A 20,541-nucleotide genomic window follows, 5' to 3' on the forward strand; every position below is an offset into this window, starting at 1 on the left:
AACTAGACAACCATCAGATATCACATAGTGGGTACTTCATTTTCCTACTGTCCGTTATTCTCGGACTCAGATGGACACAAGAACAAAGGTCCGTGTTGCTCTATGACTCAGATCCGATAATCGGATGTACTGCGAAAACGCCCTAACGAGAAGGTAAAAAACTGGAAAAAGACAGTATAATTAAAAAAGTTTTATTAATTAACATCGAGTTATCACGTAGTCGGTGCCTATTTATAAGTCTTCTTTGAAGACAGAATCTACAGATAATGATTCAATCATTACCATCAACTTATGCCTTTTACAGACAAATAAAATCACTGTCATTGTCCTTAGTCCATCTGGGACGAATCACATTAACCCAAACCCAACTATTAGTAGGTATAAAGCTCTCGTATTCGTCAGACTAGACGAGAAATCGAACCGGGATCTCGTTTTGGTAGAATGTGTCTATCCATTATATTATAGCCGGGCTATTCCAAGCTAGCTAAGGAGAAACGGCGTGTTATGCCCAAGTGGAGTTCATCATCATCATTATCAGCCGTACGACGCCCAATGCTGGGCATAGGCCTTCCCCAAGAATCTCCACGACGATCGGTTCCGCGCTGCCCGCATCCAACGGCTTCCCGCGACCTTCAGCAGATCGTCGGTCCACCTTTAGCGGTCCACCTTGTACCCACTGAGCGTCGTCCGACACGTGGTCGCCATTCGAGAACCTTTCCGCCCCAGCGGCCATCGATTCTCCTCGCTATATGTCCTGCCCACTGCCACTTTAGCTTGGCAATTCTCCTCATTTTTGATTCGATCGAGCAGGAAAATACCGAGCACAGCTCTCTCCATTGCCCGCTGAGCGACACCGAGCCTCCTCACGAGACCCATAATAAGCAGCCACGTCTCACTGCCGTAAGTCATCACTGGCTACACGCACGACAAGTGGAGTTGATACTTAGATGTACTTAGATATCATTTTCCGCCGTTTCTCTCCACTGTTGTCCACACCTGTCGCTAGCTACTAGCCAGACTAGCGACGTGCAATAGGCAGGTGCTCGTACCTACATAGTGTAGGGATTAGTAGGAGTGGGTTTCAAGACGACTCCTCCTGAATGGGGTCGTTCTGCTGATAGTTTATGGTGTCTTCTTCATACTGCTCGTGGTTGGGCTGCGACACGACGAATATGGGAGACTTCATCTTCCTGGGAACGGGCGAAATGTAGCTGGTTGACTGCGGTTGCTGTGAGGGACCATTGCTCATCTTAACTCTGAATATTATATTGTCGATCTCATGCATCGCTACGTCCCGTTGGTGCTCGTCCAACCTTCGCAATTTTTTCGCCAATAATTGCCCGTATAACTCGCATTCGTCCATATCATTCCTATCATAACTCGCTGATGCATTAAATGGTTTCTTATAACTCGTCTCTGGGCTTTTATTAACACTTTGTTGAGGATATCTATGTTTTCTAACAGTGGCTGGTGTTGTAGGTAGAGGGTTCCTTTCCATAGAAGTATTTTGAATGTTTTGAGCGTACTGGTGCTCAGATGACGAAGGATAATACTGCAACAATAACCAACAGGTTTATATTAACACAGAAAAATCGCCATACGGCCGCATTTGCCATGTACAGTCATGAGCAATATCATGGACCCAATTTAGAACCCTGTCGCACTATTATATTTGACATTTAATGAGGCTTACGGTTTAATTTGTCAAAAAAGTTAATGTGACATGGTTTCAAAGTGTATACATACTTATTAGTACCTATTCGTGACCGTACCTAGTTAAGAGTCTTTTGTAAATATTTCCTTTTATTTTGGTGCAATAAAGTATATTTGTATTGTATTGTAAAGACATTAAAAAGTCAGAATTTACCCCATAGGGGTAAATTGGACTCCTATTTGTAGGTATATTCAGGTAGGGGGAAGGTACGTAGGTTAGATGAGTTGTTTCGTTTTATGTCTGAATTACAACAAAATTTGCAAGAAAACCTACTAATTGCATCATACTTACTAAAAGAAAAATAACTCATGTGATTTTGAACTCTGAACTGAACCCAGTAACGGTACAAGTTTTATGCTAATTCTGTAGGTACAAATAAACATTTGAATCATCTTAGTAAGCGGTTAGCAGTACAAAGGTTATTATTATGTCCTCGGTTTTTTTTGACGTTACTGATTGTAGATTTGCCGCAATTGGCTTCAACTACTTGGCCGGACAAATGGGGAGCGCTGAAGACTGTCAACAGAAAAGTAAGACAACAGGCCTGAGGGTGCTCGGTTGGGCGCGAACCTCGGCTCAGTAGCGGCAACAAGCGCAACGTGATAAAATTATGTCACGGACATTTTATCTATTCTGACGATATAATTATGTCGTTTTGTCGATTAGTGCTAATATGTGAACCCAAATAAGGCATGTCGTTCTGTCAAAATAATACGAACAAAATCACGTGGCACGCATGTTAGGGAAAAAACAAACTTATCGATTTCGACAAAATTTATTGAATCGATCGATAATTTTATCACGTCGCGCATGTTAGCCCTGCTGGGCGGCTTCTTCCTAGAGGATTGTAATTAATCGACCCTAGCGTGTTGATAGCGATAAGCGCTGAATGAGGGAAATCCTCGACCCTGTCCTCGGTTAAATAGGTTGGTACACCTGGAAGTACTTTTAAGTACACTTACGGAAAGGCACATTTTACCTAAGTAGGTACCTACTTACCTAGTATTCTACAATCTGTGATGTAGGGAGGTATATTCTCAGCGCCGTCTTAAACTAGGCTGGGGCCCTTGGGCACACAAGAATTTGGGACCCGTTTTTGAAAGTACTTAAAGAAAGCGAATTGGACAGTAAAAATGAAAAACACTTACATTTTTTACTAAGTAAGTACCCTATGAATCCATTTATAGGTAATCAAATACAGCACAGGTTTTTTGGTTTTTCGAAAAGTCGCAGTCATCGATATTATAATGACGTAGTAATGATATGCCTTGTAAATCTAACCTTCTGATAAGTTCCTGATTTGTGAAAAAAGTGTAATGTGCCCGACAAAAATGTTTTGAGAATAAATGTGTGAGGGAAATTGTGGATCCTTCGGGGCCCCCCGAGAATGGGGGCCCTGGGCACGGGCCCCGTGTGCCCTTATGGCGAAGACGGTATTGTATATTCTCTGGTATGTATATACACTACACCCACTACTTACACCTCTGCCTACCCCTGCGTGGACAAACGCGTGATGTTATATTGTTGTAATTTACCCAAAACATTATGTGATGGGTCATGATTCAAAATGACAATGATTGATCAGTTTCCGTCATTAAAATAAACGATTATGTTTATCATATTGATGTAAAATAATAAACATACGTCTGTTGTACAAAAACTTGTGTAATTTCAAGTGTGAAAGCGTTACTGAGCAAACCTAAGAACGAATATTGGCCTTATGTTGTTACGGTCAAAGGCGTTTCGTGCGAACCTGCGCCATTGTTCGCCGGAACTTGTAGATATTGTGAGGGGTAACATCACAGCACTGCCCAGTCGACACCAATGTGGCCCAATGTAGAATCAGTTAGTTACTTTCAAATCAGTTACTTTTTACTAAACGTCAAAACACAAAATTACTATGGAATTTGTATGAAAAAGCACACTGTGACGTCATAGAAAAACGTGATAAAATGTGGGACTTATTATTACGTTTTTCTTGATTAAAATCCATAAATAAATTAAATAGAAAAAAGAAAATGCTTTTCGTTAATTCTAGATCTGTTTTTATTTAGTAATCAGAGTTTCATAATTTATCTTGAACCTTACGACCCAATTAATATTATTATTAATAAAACATAAATAATCCTTAGGTATCCTACTTACCTCTGGTTCCGTATTAATTTTACTACACTCCGGTACATACACGTCCCCTAAGAAACTTTCCATCAACGGATAAGCAAACCATGAGATGCGATACTCTTTCGGATAAGCTGCCTGTTTTCTGCGATAATGCATTCTAAACGAAGTCATTAACGACTCTTTCTTTTTCTTCAGCTCTACTACCGAACACTGTATGCTCATGCCCGATTGAATTCTCTCCCAAGCTTCGTTTACTTCCGCTTTATTTTTGTGGTGAGGGTGTTTTGGATCCCAAAGTAGTTGTTCATTTCTGTAGTGCTCGATGAATTCTAGCACTACGTCGTTATGCCACGGTTGTAACTGCGTCATTGTGTTTTATGGGATAAATGTAAACTATCGTGACACCCACGTCACGTTTAGTGTTCTCCCCTGCCGAGGGCCGACTGAGTGCGCAGCCAATCGCGTGCCCGCTCCGAGCCAACGTTTGGTTGCTTGCTTTGGCCTTGTTCCACGAATATTCCGATCGATGCGATGTTCGTCCGCGGCGTTGGCACCCAACAATACTTGTTGCTTAGCAACAGGCAAATCGTACCAAACTGTGCTCAAATATTTGACGTCAAATGTTTGTCATTTGTCGACCAATTTTCTGCAGGCCAGTATCGGATGATTTTATTGAATAATAGGATGAATGGGAGTCAATAATTATATTGTTATAATCATCTCTTACTATCCAACGGCTGTTTGATACATAATTGTTATCTTTCGCAGCCGGATCTTTTTGCCGTACTATTGCGTGTTTTGTTCCGGCCGACGACGTGGTGCTACACACATAGTCATCATTCGACCAAAGTCCATGAACGTAATAATAAATATATGACGGTCGCGTGAGTGGTTCAGTCAGTTATTTCATTCCACTGCACGCGAGTACTTGTCTGTTTAGTTGCATTTAAAGTTTATTTTTCAAATTGAAAGTGACTTCATTATTGTGCCAAACTACTTAGCATTTCAAGTGTGATTGATTTGAAACGAATACACCTATAATATTGAAAAGTTCTTTTGATATACCAGAAGCAGGTAAGAAATATTATTTTATTCTAGTTGGTTCTTACAGCTGGGTTGCGAAACTATTCAATGTGACCCTCCTTTTCTTTTCTATTTTTTGCGACGCACTTTCCGCCGGCTGGATTACTCATTCGGTGCATTTAATGCATCGTGTGTGGTAGGTATTATTAATTGGCAAACTTTTACTACAACTTTTTTTAAAATAAAAAAGCAGGACATTAAAATTAGATATCAATTAAGTACTACACAAGATGCACCACTGTGCAATTTTTAGGCCGATACGTCGTTGATATACCTACCTACCTTTAGTATAATAACTTACTTAACAATGCAATACGTAGGTACCTAAATAAGATATATTTTTTAGCTTACCGACCTCTGTGTAGGTAGGTACATTTTTAATTACTAGGCAGATAAATATGTACTAAGTAGGCATTACTAGGCAGTACCTACTTGCCAATTTAGGACTTAAACCACAAACATCTTGAGGATTAAATAGGTTGTTTATGCTACCTTTAAATAGCTTAGGCTATACTATAGAAATAGGTAGGTATGTTGTTTATTCATTTTAGGTTTACTTTTTATAATAGATAAGTAGAGCTCAGGTAGATAATTTAATTACAGTAATTATAATCAGTAACCTCATAAGTACCCTATCTCCTTGATAACTTCAATATTACACGTCAATTAAAGTTTCGCATTAGGAAGCAAAACAATTATATTTGGTAGGTACCTTCTCTATAGGATAAGGGTAAGGTCCTAAAAATAAAAAAGTCCCTCCCTTAAACATCAATGGTTCCCTCTGTTCGGCCATGCACCAAGTTTATGTACTTAATAATAATAAGCCCCTCACAAACCTAACTCCACGTCCGGCTCGACCAATTATAATAAAAATATTTATTGCACAAACACATTACAAAGATAATTTTGTTAAAATTTATACAATATTATGCGCAATTTTACGTTATTTTTAATTTTTATATGTACTTGTATGGGGTGTAAGTGACATCGTAACAAATACAAAGAGGGATGATTCAGCTCATTATTCTGAGTTAATATCAAGTGGAATTTTCCATCGCAAAAGTATAGAATTTAAAATAATAAAAAAAAACTAAAAAAAATATGAATTTTGCGACGGAAAATTCCACTTGATATTAACTCAGAATAATGGTCTGAATCATCCCTGTCAGTATTCGTTACGATGTCACTAACACCCTGTATTTTGGACGCCCTCCACAATGTGTAGTTTAGGTGTTTGATATATTTTTAATTAAGTCTTATCATTGTTTTTTAAGTAAATTTAAGTTTGTTAATTTGGCGTCCAATATGGAAATAAATATTTTTATTTTTCTATCTTTCTAGTGCCTTCTCACTTTACTACTGCAGAACCTAAACCCCTGTAATTCCTCCTCAGAAATGGCAACAGAAGTCCAGAACCAGCCCCCGATGCAGAACGAGAACCCAATGCAGTTCCAGTCGGTGCAGAAGGTGATGGCGCTGCCGGTGGTGGGCGCGGCCGTCGAGCAGGTGGAGGCTGTCTACTATAAGGTCAAAGGTACGTGGGTTTCTAAGATCGGAAGTATTTCTTCCTTGCTTTCTCTTATGTCTAGGGAGAACGAGTACCTACAAAGAACCGCTAAAGGAGCCGCACGCACCCAAGTCATTGTAGATTATGACACGGTATAGTATGCAGGCGCACGATCCGCATTTTACCGCAAAATGAGATGACTTCGGCGCGTGCGGCTCGTATATGCGCGTTCTCTTTGCTCTCTTCCAGTTGCCTATATGTCACGTGCGAATCAACTAAAAATACATCGTCATAATCATCAGCCCATTAACGTCCCCACTGCTGGGGCACAGGCCTTCCCCATGGATGGATAGGGAGATCGGGCCTTAAACCATCACGCGGGCCCAGTGCGGATTGATGGTTAAAAATACATAAGTACTTGCATACAATACTTACACAAAAAGCAAGGGAAGGTGTTAATTCGTATGGGTTAAAGACTATGGTATGGTATCTAGCTTAAATAATTCAGTTAGTAGAGTGGTACTTACTTTTTAGTCGCTGCAGTAGACATCATACCACCTGTTTTGGCGAAACGATTTGAAAACTTATCGCGTTTTTCAAATCGCGGAAGAATCGACAATGCTATAAACGCGGTCTAAACACAGATTAATCTCCTCCAAATTTTCTCCCTAAAAAACATTTGTTAGTCTACTTTAATCTACCATGATGAAGTCTCTAAATACATATCTACTCTTCACAGGCGCACACGCCCTTTTAGAATGGGCGCTATCAACAGCAGAAGCCAGCGTATCCGCAGCCGCGTCAGTAGCCAAGCCCTACGTAGCGTCTTCCATGGCCGTCGGAGACGCGAAAGTGGCTGCGGCCATAGACCAGCTCGAACGCAGAGTCCCCTTGGTCACCGAGTCCCCGAAAGTGATCGTCGAGACGACCAAAGAGGCTGTCATGTCGACCATTCGCACGCAGGTCAATAAGGTAGGCAATGTAGGTAGAAGTTTTTTTTTTTTATAGGGGTCTTTGCTTGTCATCTCGTGCTGGGAAACACGCTTGGAAAGTTCGTCCGGTGTAAGTGTTTTGAGGTGAACGCGCACCTTGTCAAGCCGGAGGAGTCGTACGCTCGGAAGTCCTCGACAAAGGTCGTGTGGCGAGAATAGGTTCGCTACCGATTATGATTTATGATTTCCTACAAAGATTTAAAAAATGCAATGACGGTGCGCGTTCACCTTCAGTTAGAGTATTTAGCAACGTAATAATGTGTTAAAAATCATCATCATCTTCGCTAATTTAAGAGCCACGCTCTCGTCGGTGTAGCATTCTCCATTCTTGTCTATCAAAGGCCAATTCTTTCACTTCCTTATAAGACACAACGTTCACCTTCTCTTTAATCTGTTCCTTGTAAGTTCTTCTAGGTCTTCCTCTCTTTCCTTGTAGCTTCGCTTCTATGATGTTTTTAATAAATTCGTCGTGTCTTGTTAAGTGTCCAATCATCTTGCCTCTTCTATCCTCAATAACTCTCAATGTTTGCCTCTTTTCCTCTTACTTGCACTTCCTGATTAGTAACCCTTTCTGTCCAACTTATTCTTTCCATCCTCCTCCAACACCAAATTTCAAAGGCCTCGAAGGTGTTAAAGATACATAATGTTATTTTTATCATGGGCTAACTTTATACCATTGACGTATATTCTCCGCAAATGCCTATGTCATTGAAGCCATTATCATCTGCCATTATCATTGAAGTGTGGTTTTTCCAACAACAACAATAAGGAATATGTATTTAACAATCATTTTAACATTTGTGGGACTTAAATCTAGCGTGGGGTGGTCTAGTGGTTCGAGCAGCGGGCTCACGATCTGGAGGTCCGGGTTTGATTCCCGATAGGGACATTATCGAAATCACTTTGTGAGACTGTCCTTTGTTTGGTAAGGACATTGCAGGCTCGAATCACCCGATTCCGTGCTTCGGAAGGCACGCTAAGCCTTTGGTGCCGGGCTACTAGCTCAAATACCTCCACCAGCCCACAGTGGAGCTGCGTGGAGGAGTATGCTCCATACCATCCCTCCGGTTGATTGAGGGGAGGCCTGTGCCTAGCAGTGGGACGTATATAGGCTGTTTATGTTATGTTTTGTAAATCTAGGGTAGGTATATGTGTATTGTATGCTCTAACTTAGCTATACAAAGTGCTTATTTAACTAATTCATTTGATAAAATCACTGGATTGCATTATTATAATAGGTAAAACGTGTGAGTAATCGTCGTTAATTTGCAAATTAAAAATATAAGTACAATCTAGGACAAGGAGCAATGTTATTTACGTACATATAATTACATAGGAATGTAGAAGCGAAGGTTATATGGATTAAATTTGATACCGTAGATTACATACGGTAGGTACTTTCCGGAAATCCTTATGACGATGAAAATCTACAAGTCTGTTATACCTATTATAAACATAGCTAGCGAGGACCCTGCCCATTTGAGAATACAGGAGTGATGCTGCGTTTTGGTAAAAAATGACGTCCGAGTAACGACCTGTGGTCCCACTGGCCAAAAGTGGTTGAGCGCTGGGCTCGCGATCCGGAGGTCCGGGGTACGATTCCCGATGGGGAAATATCAAAAAAATTACTTTGTGGTCCCTAGTTTGGTTAGGACATTACTGGCTGATCACCAGATTGTCCGAAAGTAAGATAATCCGTCCGAAAGCACGTTAAGCCGTGTTGGTCCCGGTTACTGCTTACTGATGTAAGTAGTCGTTACATGAGCCATGTCAGCTCCTTTGGCGGCTCAATAGTAACCCTGACACCAGGGTTGATGAGGTTCGTATTCCACCTCACAACCCACACGATAGAAGATGGTAAAAAAAACTGATAAAGAAACATGAATTTCGTCGCTGACGTCGCTAACTGACGTAGGTATCTGATTTTTTTGCCGAATCACATTTGCACCTTTTACTATTTTCAATAAGACACAAATAATATTATTCCTTTTATTAAATTAAATACAAACAGCCAGTTACTGAAAAGTTTCTTTAAGCGTTAATACATACATATATAAACTCACGCCCGTATTCCCCGAAGGGGTGGGCAGACCTACAAATAATCAAGAAACTATTTGCAGCCACTTTTGATACATAGTCCTAAGGTGGATAATGATAAACCGTATGATGATAGGTGATCACCCTATCGCTCTTACAGATGATCCATCATGTTCGACAGGACGCTGTCCCTTTGTCGCCTTTTACGACATGCACGGGAAGATAAGCAGCTGAACACATTCTATGTTTTTTCTTTATTCCCAGTCCAGCAGAGGAGTTAATGTTGTTTTGTGCAACAATTTAATGGTCCATTAGTATTTAAAGACGCCTTTAAAATTTAAAGAGCGTTTCTGCAACTTACTGCTAGTCAATTAGACACAAATTATTTTCGCAAAATATTGCATCGTCAGTTGCAAAGTCAGCCATGATTTGTCCCCCGCTTCCTGAGTCCGAAGCACATCGAGTAATAATATTATTATAATATAATAATAAAAATATTTATTCAGAAAGAAGGTAAAATTTTTACTGAGTTTACGTTTTTCAGAGACAATATCAATGTTTCTTACACTAGGCAAAGCCTGTATCGTAAGAAACATGTTCATTACGTTTATTAACGGTTAGTACATACTATCTAAGTCTCTGTTCTGGACAAATAAAGGAGAACTATTGATAAAGTTAAAATTAAATTGAAATGAACAAAATATAATGCTGTTATGTTGGGACGTTATCATGTTATCGAGCCTACGCAAGCAGAAGCTCGATTGTCTCAATTCCAATACAGATACAGCAGATACCATACCGCCACCAGCACCATTCCCTTGGTGCAGTGTTTATTAAACACGTCGGCATTGCGTTGCGTCATCGCATCGGCGAAATGTGATAGCGACCAATGGAACGTTAAATATTGTATAAGAAATAACAGCTCTGGGCGCCATCCCATTCGCGTCAGAGTACTGCGGGGCGGAAGGCAAGAAGGAAACCACTGCCCTATTTTTCCCTAAAAAAGTAACATGGAGAATGCTACATCAACAAGAGTGTGGCTCTTATATCTCTCCCCTGTTTCCCCGAAGGGATAGAGCGGAGTATAGTATCTAATACCACCTACTCCTCGCCAGCTATGTTAAAGTCCCATTAATGATGTACCTAATAGGTGCGAGCCTATTACCTTTAGCGGAACAAATCCTGAAAACCACGTGATTTGTATTATCGACATGATTACGAACATGACGCGCATTCGTGATAACAAATAAGCAATATGTGGAAAGTATCTTAATACGATCGTTTAATAAAATAATAATTTGATAATATGATCGTTTTGTGCATATTTTGTTCACACCTGCTATGCTTTCGCAGCATCGGTCTATAATGCGAAGTATGTGAAACAAGCCAACATCTAGGCTGAATAAACTTCTAGAAGCTACTAGAACATTCTATAAAACTACTAGAACATTCTGGATTTTCTGGAGGAATCGATAAAGGCCTAGCCTAGTATTGCGAAGTTATGCTACTAATAGGCGCTTACAATTATGAGTAATGGCTACTTACACACGAATAAAATTATCACAAGTCTTTAACCCCAATCTAGGGCGAGCGTGTTATGAAATAAATTGGAAATTAAGCAATTATTTTAATGAGTTCATAAGTAGATATCATAACAAACACTTTTATCGTGTAGCGCCTCATTTTACAATTCTTACGAAATAAGAACATAACGTGGTTTTGTTTCTTTTATTAGTTTCAAATATCGTCTGATTGTTTGGGGTACTGACTATACATTAGGTATCATGCGCGTCCCTCAGTTAGTATCATCATCAGCCCATTAACTTCCCCACTGCTGAGGCACGGGCCAAAAGAAAAGTTTTCATCTCGAGCTCCTCCGTGCTTCGGAAGGCACGTTAAGCCGTTGGTCCCGGCTGCATTAGCAGTCGTTAATAACCATCAATCCGCACTGGGCCCGCGTGATGGTTTAAGGCCCGATCTCCCTATCCATCCATGGGGAAGGCCCGTGCCCCAGCAGTGGGGACGTTAATGGGCTGATGATGATGATGAGATATTCTAATTAAAAATATCGTTTTTATCGTTTCTCTATCTCTAACCATTTACGATAACACTAATCTAAAGACAATATCTTCATAGCTTCACGAACATTCGCATTAATGATTTCATTAAACGGACCTATAAATCACCATATAAAAAAAGTACTTTTTATTTTTTATTGGTCAGCCGGTTGTGATAAGATAGTCGCCACGCTCGATAATGCACGGATGTGAAACAAAATTACGAGTAAATCATGTCGCTGGCCGGACGGCGATAACCTTGAAGGGTCGACAGATTTCGACAGGCTTTGCTTGCTATATAAATATAATAAAATAAAAATAACCTTTATTATATCCTCTGACTTTATAAAACTAACAAAGTAAGACTATACAAAGTTTTCCTTGTATCTAGCAAGTTCCTAATTATACATTTTTATATCTAAACTACCTATACATAATAATCATAATCATTTTTATTCATAACTTTGTTACACGTCAAATTAAAATACATCTTATAAAAAAATATAATAAACAAAAAAGAAAATACATTCGTCGTATAAGTATCTGCGATAAACAGATAACTTATACTAAAAATACAAATTACATTAAAATATAAATCAATCAAATACCTATACTTTAACATTGCAAATAAGTAATACATTTGGAATAAATAAATTGATAGCTATGTTATATCCTTTAATGATATAAATTCATTCAATTTATAGAAAGACTGCTTGACAAGCCAGTTTCGGAGTCTTTTTTTGAAGAAATTTAAGGTCGTGGTGTTTATACTACAACCTTTTCTTTTTAAATCAGCAGGCATTCACAGTCAGGTTGTCTCATAACATAGGCCTCCTCCAGTTCCCTCGTGTCTATTGACCTATGATCTATACTTTTGACCGTACCTACCTATATTTATTATTTTATTAGGTTTAAAAATTCCCATCGAAAAATTATAACAAATGTGGCTATTACGGTTCCCCTGATTTAGAGGTGAATAAAAGTTACATAACATAAACATTTTATATAAGTCCCAGAGGGGGTATGGAACATACTCCACCACGCTGCTCCACTGAAGGTTGGTGGAGTTTTTTCCGCTAACGTGTCTTCCGAAGCACGGAGTCATCTTATTTTTTCAGACAATCCGGAATAAAAGTTACTTATCCTTAACTAAAAGCGACTAATGTATAATTAAAACACATAGTTAATATCGGGTTCTTACCGCGTTAATCAGGGATATGAGACTCCCGATATTTCAACGACTGGAGTAGGTAGATCCATAATTTTCTATGGGCAAACATATCTGACAGTAAGACAGTCCACTCCAATTTCGTCAGTCGTCCCGTGATCATGGCACTTGCAACAGTGTTGAAACATCGGGAGTCTCATATCCCTGATTAACGCGGTAAGAACCCGGGATTTTGGGTTTTAATTATGATAATACCAGGAATAAAAATAAACTTGCTTTACAAGTCAGTCGATTACATAAGATTACTAAATCTTTTAAGGGGCAATGTATACATTGACATTCAGAATTTGCCTTTCAACTGTTTTAAGACAGTAGTTAAACAAAAACTTTACAAAAAAGGTTATTATAAAGTTAGTGATTATTTAGAAGACATGAATGCATGGGATTAACTGTCTGAGAACTGATATTAGGCAGCTAAATTACTCAATTGTATACCAATATTTTATGTTTATTTTAATTTTTTTAAAGAACGTCTAGGGCCCTGTGCCGAGGTTTTTCTTGCAGCTTCTTTTCCCCGGCTATACAGGTTGTGAGAAGCTGCAGTAGTTTTAGGCGGATGAGACGTTCGTTATGTAAAAATTGACGATTCAAAGTGTAACTATGTTACCTACTGAATAAAGATATTTTTGAATTTGATAATAACCGCAATGACTAACGTATACTTAGAAATGGAATATAATGAGGGCTTGCGGTGGCTATGGAATGGGGCCTGATATAAAAATACTCTCCCTCCCCCTTGTACGATACGATCTCTTACATATCTTGTTATAACGAGTTACAAGCTATTAATAGCCATGCTGAGTCGTTTAGCAAGCTCTTTGAAGAGTAAGATACATGTTATTCTATAAAACAAGAATATGAACTAGACTTCTTACATGTATGCGAGGTGTGAGAGCGGATTAAATTATGGTCACCCTATCCTACCTACACAAATAAGAAATGGTCGATTTCAGTATCTATCAAACTTTACTTCAAACTACAAATAACATCAAATTGTTGCCGTTTTCTTTTTACAAAAAGAGGCCAATTTGTGTATGTTGTTTCTTTCGCAAACCGAAAATAAAATAAAAGGAGGATTGTGGGCCTGAGTTTTAACAAAAAACTTAAGGTTAAAACTTAGACAAAGAGAAGTAGTGACTGGTTCTTGCTTTCACATTGCAAATTATTTAGTACTTACCTACCATATAGTCGTAAGTTAAGGTGTTTTCTAAATTTTCGTACTTTTACGCGTGTGAGGATTGGGGGCCCATTTTGAACGAAGATATAAAACGTGTGAATAGCGTTTTGCAGTAATTTCCTTTATCAAAAATTTTGTTTGGAAACTTGGTACGCCGACCTAAAAACTGTAAAAATACTATCAAATGGATTTGATTAACTTATTATTGACTAATTTAAAACTGCATATGTGTTTGTGCCTGTGGCTTTGGAGACTGCAGGTCCTTGGGGTAGTGAGGCAAGGGAATTGATCAGGGAGATCGGCCGGAAACTCAAAGTCAGAGGGGGTGACCCTAGGTCTGAGCCTTACCTGGTCCAACGCCTGTCAGTGGCTGTGCAACGGGGCAATGCCGCTAGTGTAATGGGTTCGTTTGCACCAGATCAGATTCAAAGCACTTAAACGCCTAGTTGGACGTGACGAAGTTACGTATGTCTTGTGATATAAATAATTTACTTACTAATTTATCACATTATCAGTCATAACTGTTTTCGCAGATTACCTTTATACGTTGTTCACTTGTGTCGTATTAATTGGGTTTTTAGTACATATGTAGGTACTTGAATGACATTCGTCGCGTGCGGCTCTGCGCGCGTCTAAGTGCGCGTTCTGCTTAAGTATACCAAGATATTTGGCTTAAACTCAATCCTGCTAACACCTTTCGAGCGAGCTTTCAGTTGTAGTTACAAGACAACGCTCAGCAACAAGAAATTAATGCAACAGCTTTTCGATGGATGTTATCACCTCAACATCCAAGATACGTACTATTTCGAAGACTACTCACCCTGAACCTAAATTACCTCCGAATATACTGCGGATCTAAAAAGGGCACATCAAAGCAATCCATCTAAAAATCAATATTGCAATTTGACATTTGCCAAAACATTTGACATTTTTTTGCCATTGCAATTTGGTTGCCTGGCAGAAATTGCTGTTAAGCAAGGCCGCCTATTGTGCTTATGTTTTTATTCGTATGTTTATGTCCATTGTATATGTCGTTGTATACAATAAAGTATTATTGATTGATTTGCGCCTATAAAAGTAAGCGTGTCCAATAAATGTCAAATAGCCTAAAAAGCAATTTTAGGTGAATTGCTTCAATGTGGCCTTTTTGACCCCCTCTCTGTCTCTTTATGGCCCCTGAAGGGCCACATTGTTGTATTTATCTATGCTACTCATACTCACAGACATCTCGCTCTCGAATCATATTCCACTACGCTAATCCCGCGCGGATATTTGAATTAAAAAAAAAAAGTACTTAACACCCTCTTTTTCTTTCTCCTCAGGTGTGCGACGCTCGCACCGCAGCCGGGCAGCGCGTGAAATCTCTCAAGGAGCTGTCCTGGACTAAAGCCAACGTGCTCCTGTCTACCACGTACGGACAGAAGGCGCTACATGGCGTCGACAGCGGCGCCACCTACGCTATGCAACTGCTCGATCATTACCTGCCGCCTGTCGGGCCTCAGGAGGAAGTTGGATGTAAGTAAAATAATCATAAAGAAAAAATCATAGACCTCGTACGACAAATAGACAACCAATCTCTGTAAAATTGTCCGCGGAGCATTTTCCCAAGCGTCGGCGTGTAACGACACTGTACAACTCATATTGCACTTTATTTGAACAGCCATAACATCCTAATTTGAGGGATCGGACTTATACTTAAAATAAGAACCCCCAGAGGGGGTGAGATCGGCGTCCGTTTCGAATTGGTGCGGGACGAAGAGTTACCGTTCTATACGTAGTAGTAGTGAGTCATGTCAGGGGCCTATGGCGGCTCAATGATAACCCTGGTAGGGTTGATGGGGTTGGTAATCCACCTCACAACCCACACGACACGATAGAATATACGTAATATTATTCTTTATCACATAACAATATACTTACTATAAACGGCGTCTAACACACACCAAGCTTGCGGTGTGGGTACTTAGTTCATCTTCCGATGGAGGTCTCTGATTAACGTTGTGTGACAATATACTTATCATTCACGCATTTTTCAGCAGCCCTAGTGGTATCGGCACATGAGGACCCAGCGATGCACACCATCCAGACAGTGGGGCGTCTCAGTTCCGTGGCGGCTAGACGGGTGTGGGCCAACCTGGCTTTGAAGGTCAACGAACTGAGGACTAACGGTGGGCAGCTGTTTCTTATTAAACGATTACCAAATAGATGTATATCAATGCTATTTGACGCAAATCTAATAAAAAATAAGTCACGTCAAAAATAAGTCAAAATAATTGAATAAGTCACGTCAAAAAGGCCGAGATTTCCACATACTGGATTTTAAAAGGGCATTCGGTCTTACGACTTTGCAATATTTATTGTTTTGGCTACTGTATCAACACGAGAAACTTCGTACGTTCTTTTGAAGTGAAGCCTATGCTTACTTCGTTTTATAAATGCACGAATGTACCGCTAATGTAGCAAATAATCCTCTATAAGAGTACCTATACGTACAGAAGTATTAACATTGACATTCGTACTCTAAAACTTACCACGGACTTAAAAAACACTTTATACTCTCAGCTGTCGCTCTAACAAAACCTTAATTGTCCACAGGAATAGAACTAGACCCTCGTCGCTACATCGCAGCCCTGCTAGCAGCTCTCCACCTCGCCAAGGTGACCAGCGAACAGCAGCAGAAAGAGACAGAAGAAGAGAAACCCAAGGAGAAAGAGATCACAGAAACTCCTGTCAACTCCTGCCCCCCTGAAAACACTGCGACCCCCAGTGCCCCCACCACCTCTAACAAGGTCAAAACCACCCCTGAAGGAAAATCCAAATCCAAGGGAAAGAATTCAAATTAATATTCCTTATTCTATTTTTAATTATAAGATTTATATTGTATTTTTTAAATGTATGATTTATATTGTAATATTTAAGTTTAAAGGGCTAAATAATAACTTGGATGATATAAATAACTTACTGGCCAGTAGATCAGACGTCCGCCTATGTTGTTTGAAAATTGCAGTGTTTTTATAGTTATATGGCTATGGTTATGGCCTGTATTAGCTATGGCCTACGCTACTACAAATTAAAATGTTGGAGAGGAATCCAATTACGCTCCAAACTTAACCTGCCAAAAACACTGTTAGTGGCGAAGTTATAATTTATATTTTTTATTAAGTTATTATTTAGCCATATTTTAATGTAAAGCCACGTGAAGGTATACACCGCTTATAATATCTGCACCGTTATGGCGAAGGACGATAGGTTTAAGAGCACTATTATATTATTATAATGCGTATTCAATTTGATATTGAACTTATAAAGACTGCAACTGTGTCTTCAATATTTTGATGATTTTACACCAGTGTCAGACATTGGATAATAGTATACATATTATTTAATAAATAAAAGAATTTCTACTGATAATGAAATTTTATTTTATATTACTTTAAGTATACTAAAACAGTTATGTAATTCTACTTATTATAATGCGTTTAGGAAGTTCAATTAACCTTTCACAACCCGAGAGTCGCGGCTCGGAAACCGTCAAAACCCGGCCGTTTTTCGCGTCTTTCGAGGTGGCTCCCTGGGGAGCCACTGGGGAGTTCAGGATTTCATGTACAGGTTGATTGTTTTTTTACAAAATAAGACGATTATAATAATTTTATTAGCTAGATGCACCTATTGTATCCAATTCATTATACTATTTTCAGTAATAAATCTTAATATTTTTTATTTTATAACTACTTCTTATTAGATAACTGTCAATATGCTGTTTTTCCATTTTTAAGTAGGTATATAATACTTAGTAAAATTACGAGTCTGTGTGTAAAAATATATTTCCTTTTTTATTTATTTTATTTATAATTAAAAAAAATATTTTTAAAGCAGGCTTTTATAAAAATGCTCGTCAAGACAAACAGATGAACCCAAACTCAATAAGGTTACGTTGTTCCATCATCAAGTTCCAGTGATCACAAATTTTAGCACATTCGGATATCTTCTCGGTGCAGGGATGCTGTCCTTGGCGTAACCACTGTTGGCGTCGTGGGTGGTACCCAGGTCTAAAAAGGCAAATAACATATTTAGTTATTGATGACATACCTAGGTATGATTGAGGTCTGGAAGTGATTATCTGTTTTCAGAATAAAGTCTAAAATGAAACTAAGGTAAGGTATGGGGCCAGACCCACCGGGAGTTACTGATACTGGGTAGGCGAGGGATAATGGTACCGGATTTATCCGAGATTGTACCATTTCAAACCCACATATATTTAGTACGTGGCTCCCTGGGGAGCCGACGGATTTTCTGACATTAGTTCTAAAAAATAACAGCCTGTATAAACCAAAATGGCGGCGTCAGTTATTCCGTGGTTGATTTATCAACTAAAATAAAATTTATACGTACATATTATCATGAACTAATTACATTATTCGATTCCTGGATAAATTTTAGATAAAAAGAAACTAGAACGTTATAAGAATTTCATTGAAAATACGCAATAAACACTTTGCGAAAACGCGATGCCCAATCGCCAATTTTACTGAGTTATTTTTTGGTAATTCCTTTGAAATTTCAGGTTTCTTTTGATAAATAAACTATAATTATAATAAATACTTACCTTTTTTACCCGAGGAAATCCAAAAAACACAATATTATTCACAAGAAATGCAAAAATGTGCACCACGCGCAGCACGACTTTTCGATTCCAATTTTTTAACAGTAGAGTTGAAAAGTTCTTCGTATTTGGTAACATTATGTTGCTCACTTCATTACCTTGTCAAATATATACAATACAAGCCAATATCTGCTATAATAACTAAGAAATAAGCGCGAAATCGGAGCGCAGTAGGGTTGGCTCTTTGGGGAGCCGGCGGGAGTTAGTTGTTTTTGGCGCTGGCTCTTTCAGGAGCCATCGGGTTGCGAAAGGTTAATACTTAGGCCCAAAAGTTGACAAAGATATGAGGCTGATATGGGAAATTGGACCGTGTAGCCTTAAGAATTGTATTTATTTCCGTTATAATTTAGCACCCGCAGTATTAAGTCTGTCCACGATTCGAGCTGAAAGAGATCTTAATCATAAATCTATAAGTTCTCTTATTGATTTCGACTATGTCATGACCTAATATATACGATTGAGCCTATACTTAGTAAAACAATGGCCCCGATTCCTGCAGACACATCCTAATTTTATTTTAAGTTATACCTGTCATTTTCTTATCCGCCAAAATGAAAGGGACGGATGATTGACAACTGTTAATTTTAAAATGAATAAATAACTCGGGTGAATAAAAGAGGGTTATCTTGCTTATATGCAACCCTTTTGACGTGTGCTGGTTCTTTACTTGTATCTTGATTCTGTCGGGTTATTGGCCAGTATAAAATTTTGGAAGGGTCTTTTTTTCTGTCTAAAATTGACGCGTGTTCCATAAAATTTTATGTCTGTCGATTACCCGTCCCTTTTTTTTTCAGCGGATAAGAAAATGACAGATATAACTTAAAATAAAATTAGATGGTGTTTACTGGAATCAACATCAATACATAAATACTTTATAGTCATTTGAGGAAATTTATTTTTTGGCAGTGGCCATTATAGGAACGCGGCTCTATGGGAAATAGCCTTTAACGGAGTGGCTAGGTATTTTCATAAAGGACCTTTTAGAATTGGATATTTTTGGAAAAGAAATTGACGTTAATGATAGAGAGTAGACTTCATGAGTAAGTTTGGAAAATGGATATTTTGGTTCTAACAAAGAGTAACACATTACGGTTTTATTATTTTTGGAATTCAAGTCTACATGGAGAAGGAAATATGGAGACTTATAAACTTAAGTTTTATGATATCGAATACATTTTTATGATACGATATGAGATGGAGTGTCTACAGGTATTTATAAAAACTTATATTTCAGTCGTGAATATAATATTAGAATCGTTTTAGAAGACTATGAAAATAATATACTTAATTTATTTTGGCACAAACCATTGCATATTCCGTTCCATAATACATAAAAGCATATCAATTCATAGTAACCTAAATTAAGTACGTAAGCTGCCTTCAAAACTGAATTGTTTAAATAAACCTCATAATAACATAACTATAATAAAAATATAGACTTACATCGGCTCGACTGTTATAGAATAGACGGCGAAAGGCTCACCACATTACCTTGGTCTATGCTAAGCTCGGTGACGTGTGGGTACTAAGGGCCTGTCCACATCACCACGGCACGACGTCGTCGCCGTGGAACGGTGCGGTGCCGTGGCGCGGCACGTTGCCGTAACGTGGGAATTTACGTTGCCGTACCGTAAAAATGTACCTCACGACACCGCAAAGTTACACGTTGCCGTGCCTTGTAAACTTTCGGTACATTCTTCACCAAATAAATAACAGTCTCGTTGTAGATATGGACCGCACAAAACGTATTCTGCTTCTGTTGTGTGTGTAACTTTGCGGTGTCGTGAGGTACATTTTTACGGTACGGCAACGTAAATTCCCACGTTACGGCAACGTGCCGCGCCACGGCACCGCACCGTTCCACGGCGACGACGTCGTGCCGTGGTGATGTGGACAGGCCCTTAGTTCATCTTGCGATGGACCCTCTGACCACCCCAATTGAGAATAGGTACAGTCGGTGCG

The 20,541-nt window shown here is 38.9% G+C and overlaps 2 protein-coding genes and 1 long non-coding RNA gene across 6 annotated transcripts; 1 reads left to right on the forward strand and 2 right to left on the reverse strand.

The window, feature by feature from the left end:
• Positions 1-209: 209 nt before the first annotated feature.
• On the reverse strand, positions 210-4,283 carry LOC126370116 (uncharacterized). Its single transcript, XM_050014857.1, has 2 exons — positions 3,860-4,283; positions 210-1,552 (listed from the first exon to the last, which is right to left on the reverse strand). The coding sequence occupies exons 1-2, from the start codon at positions 4,202-4,204 to the stop codon at positions 1,082-1,084; spliced, it is 816 nt and encodes a 271-aa protein (XP_049870814.1). The 5' UTR covers positions 4,205-4,283; the 3' UTR covers positions 210-1,081.
• Positions 4,284-4,739: 456 nt separating this feature from the next.
• On the forward strand, positions 4,740-16,809 carry LOC126370111 (lipid storage droplets surface-binding protein 2). Of its 4 annotated transcripts, none has more exons than XM_050014846.1 (6): positions 4,740-4,909; positions 6,312-6,452; positions 7,165-7,406; positions 15,239-15,431; positions 15,956-16,084; positions 16,512-16,809. In XM_050014846.1, exons 2-6 carry the CDS (start codon positions 6,314-6,316, stop codon positions 16,757-16,759), a joined length of 951 nt encoding a protein of 316 aa, XP_049870803.1. In that variant the 5' UTR covers positions 4,740-4,909; positions 6,312-6,313; the 3' UTR covers positions 16,760-16,809. The 4 variants fall into 4 exon arrangements, with proteins under 4 accessions (XP_049870803.1, XP_049870805.1, XP_049870802.1 ...); XM_050014848.1 differs by having other exon boundaries at positions 7,165-7,397; XM_050014845.1 differs by having other exon boundaries at positions 4,742-4,909; positions 15,953-16,084.
• Positions 16,810-17,069: 260 nt separating this feature from the next.
• Positions 17,070-20,103, reverse strand: LOC126370174 (uncharacterized). Its single transcript, XR_007566825.1, has 2 exons — positions 18,523-20,103; positions 17,070-17,965 (listed from the first exon to the last, which is right to left on the reverse strand). It is a non-coding gene; the product is annotated as an uncharacterized LOC126370174 (long non-coding RNA).
• Positions 20,104-20,541: the final 438 nt, after the last annotated feature.

The sequence above is a fragment of the Pectinophora gossypiella genome, chromosome 10, assembly GCF_024362695.1.
Source record: "Pectinophora gossypiella chromosome 10, ilPecGoss1.1, whole genome shotgun sequence".
Taxonomy (NCBI): Eukaryota; Metazoa; Arthropoda; class Insecta; order Lepidoptera; family Gelechiidae; genus Pectinophora; species Pectinophora gossypiella.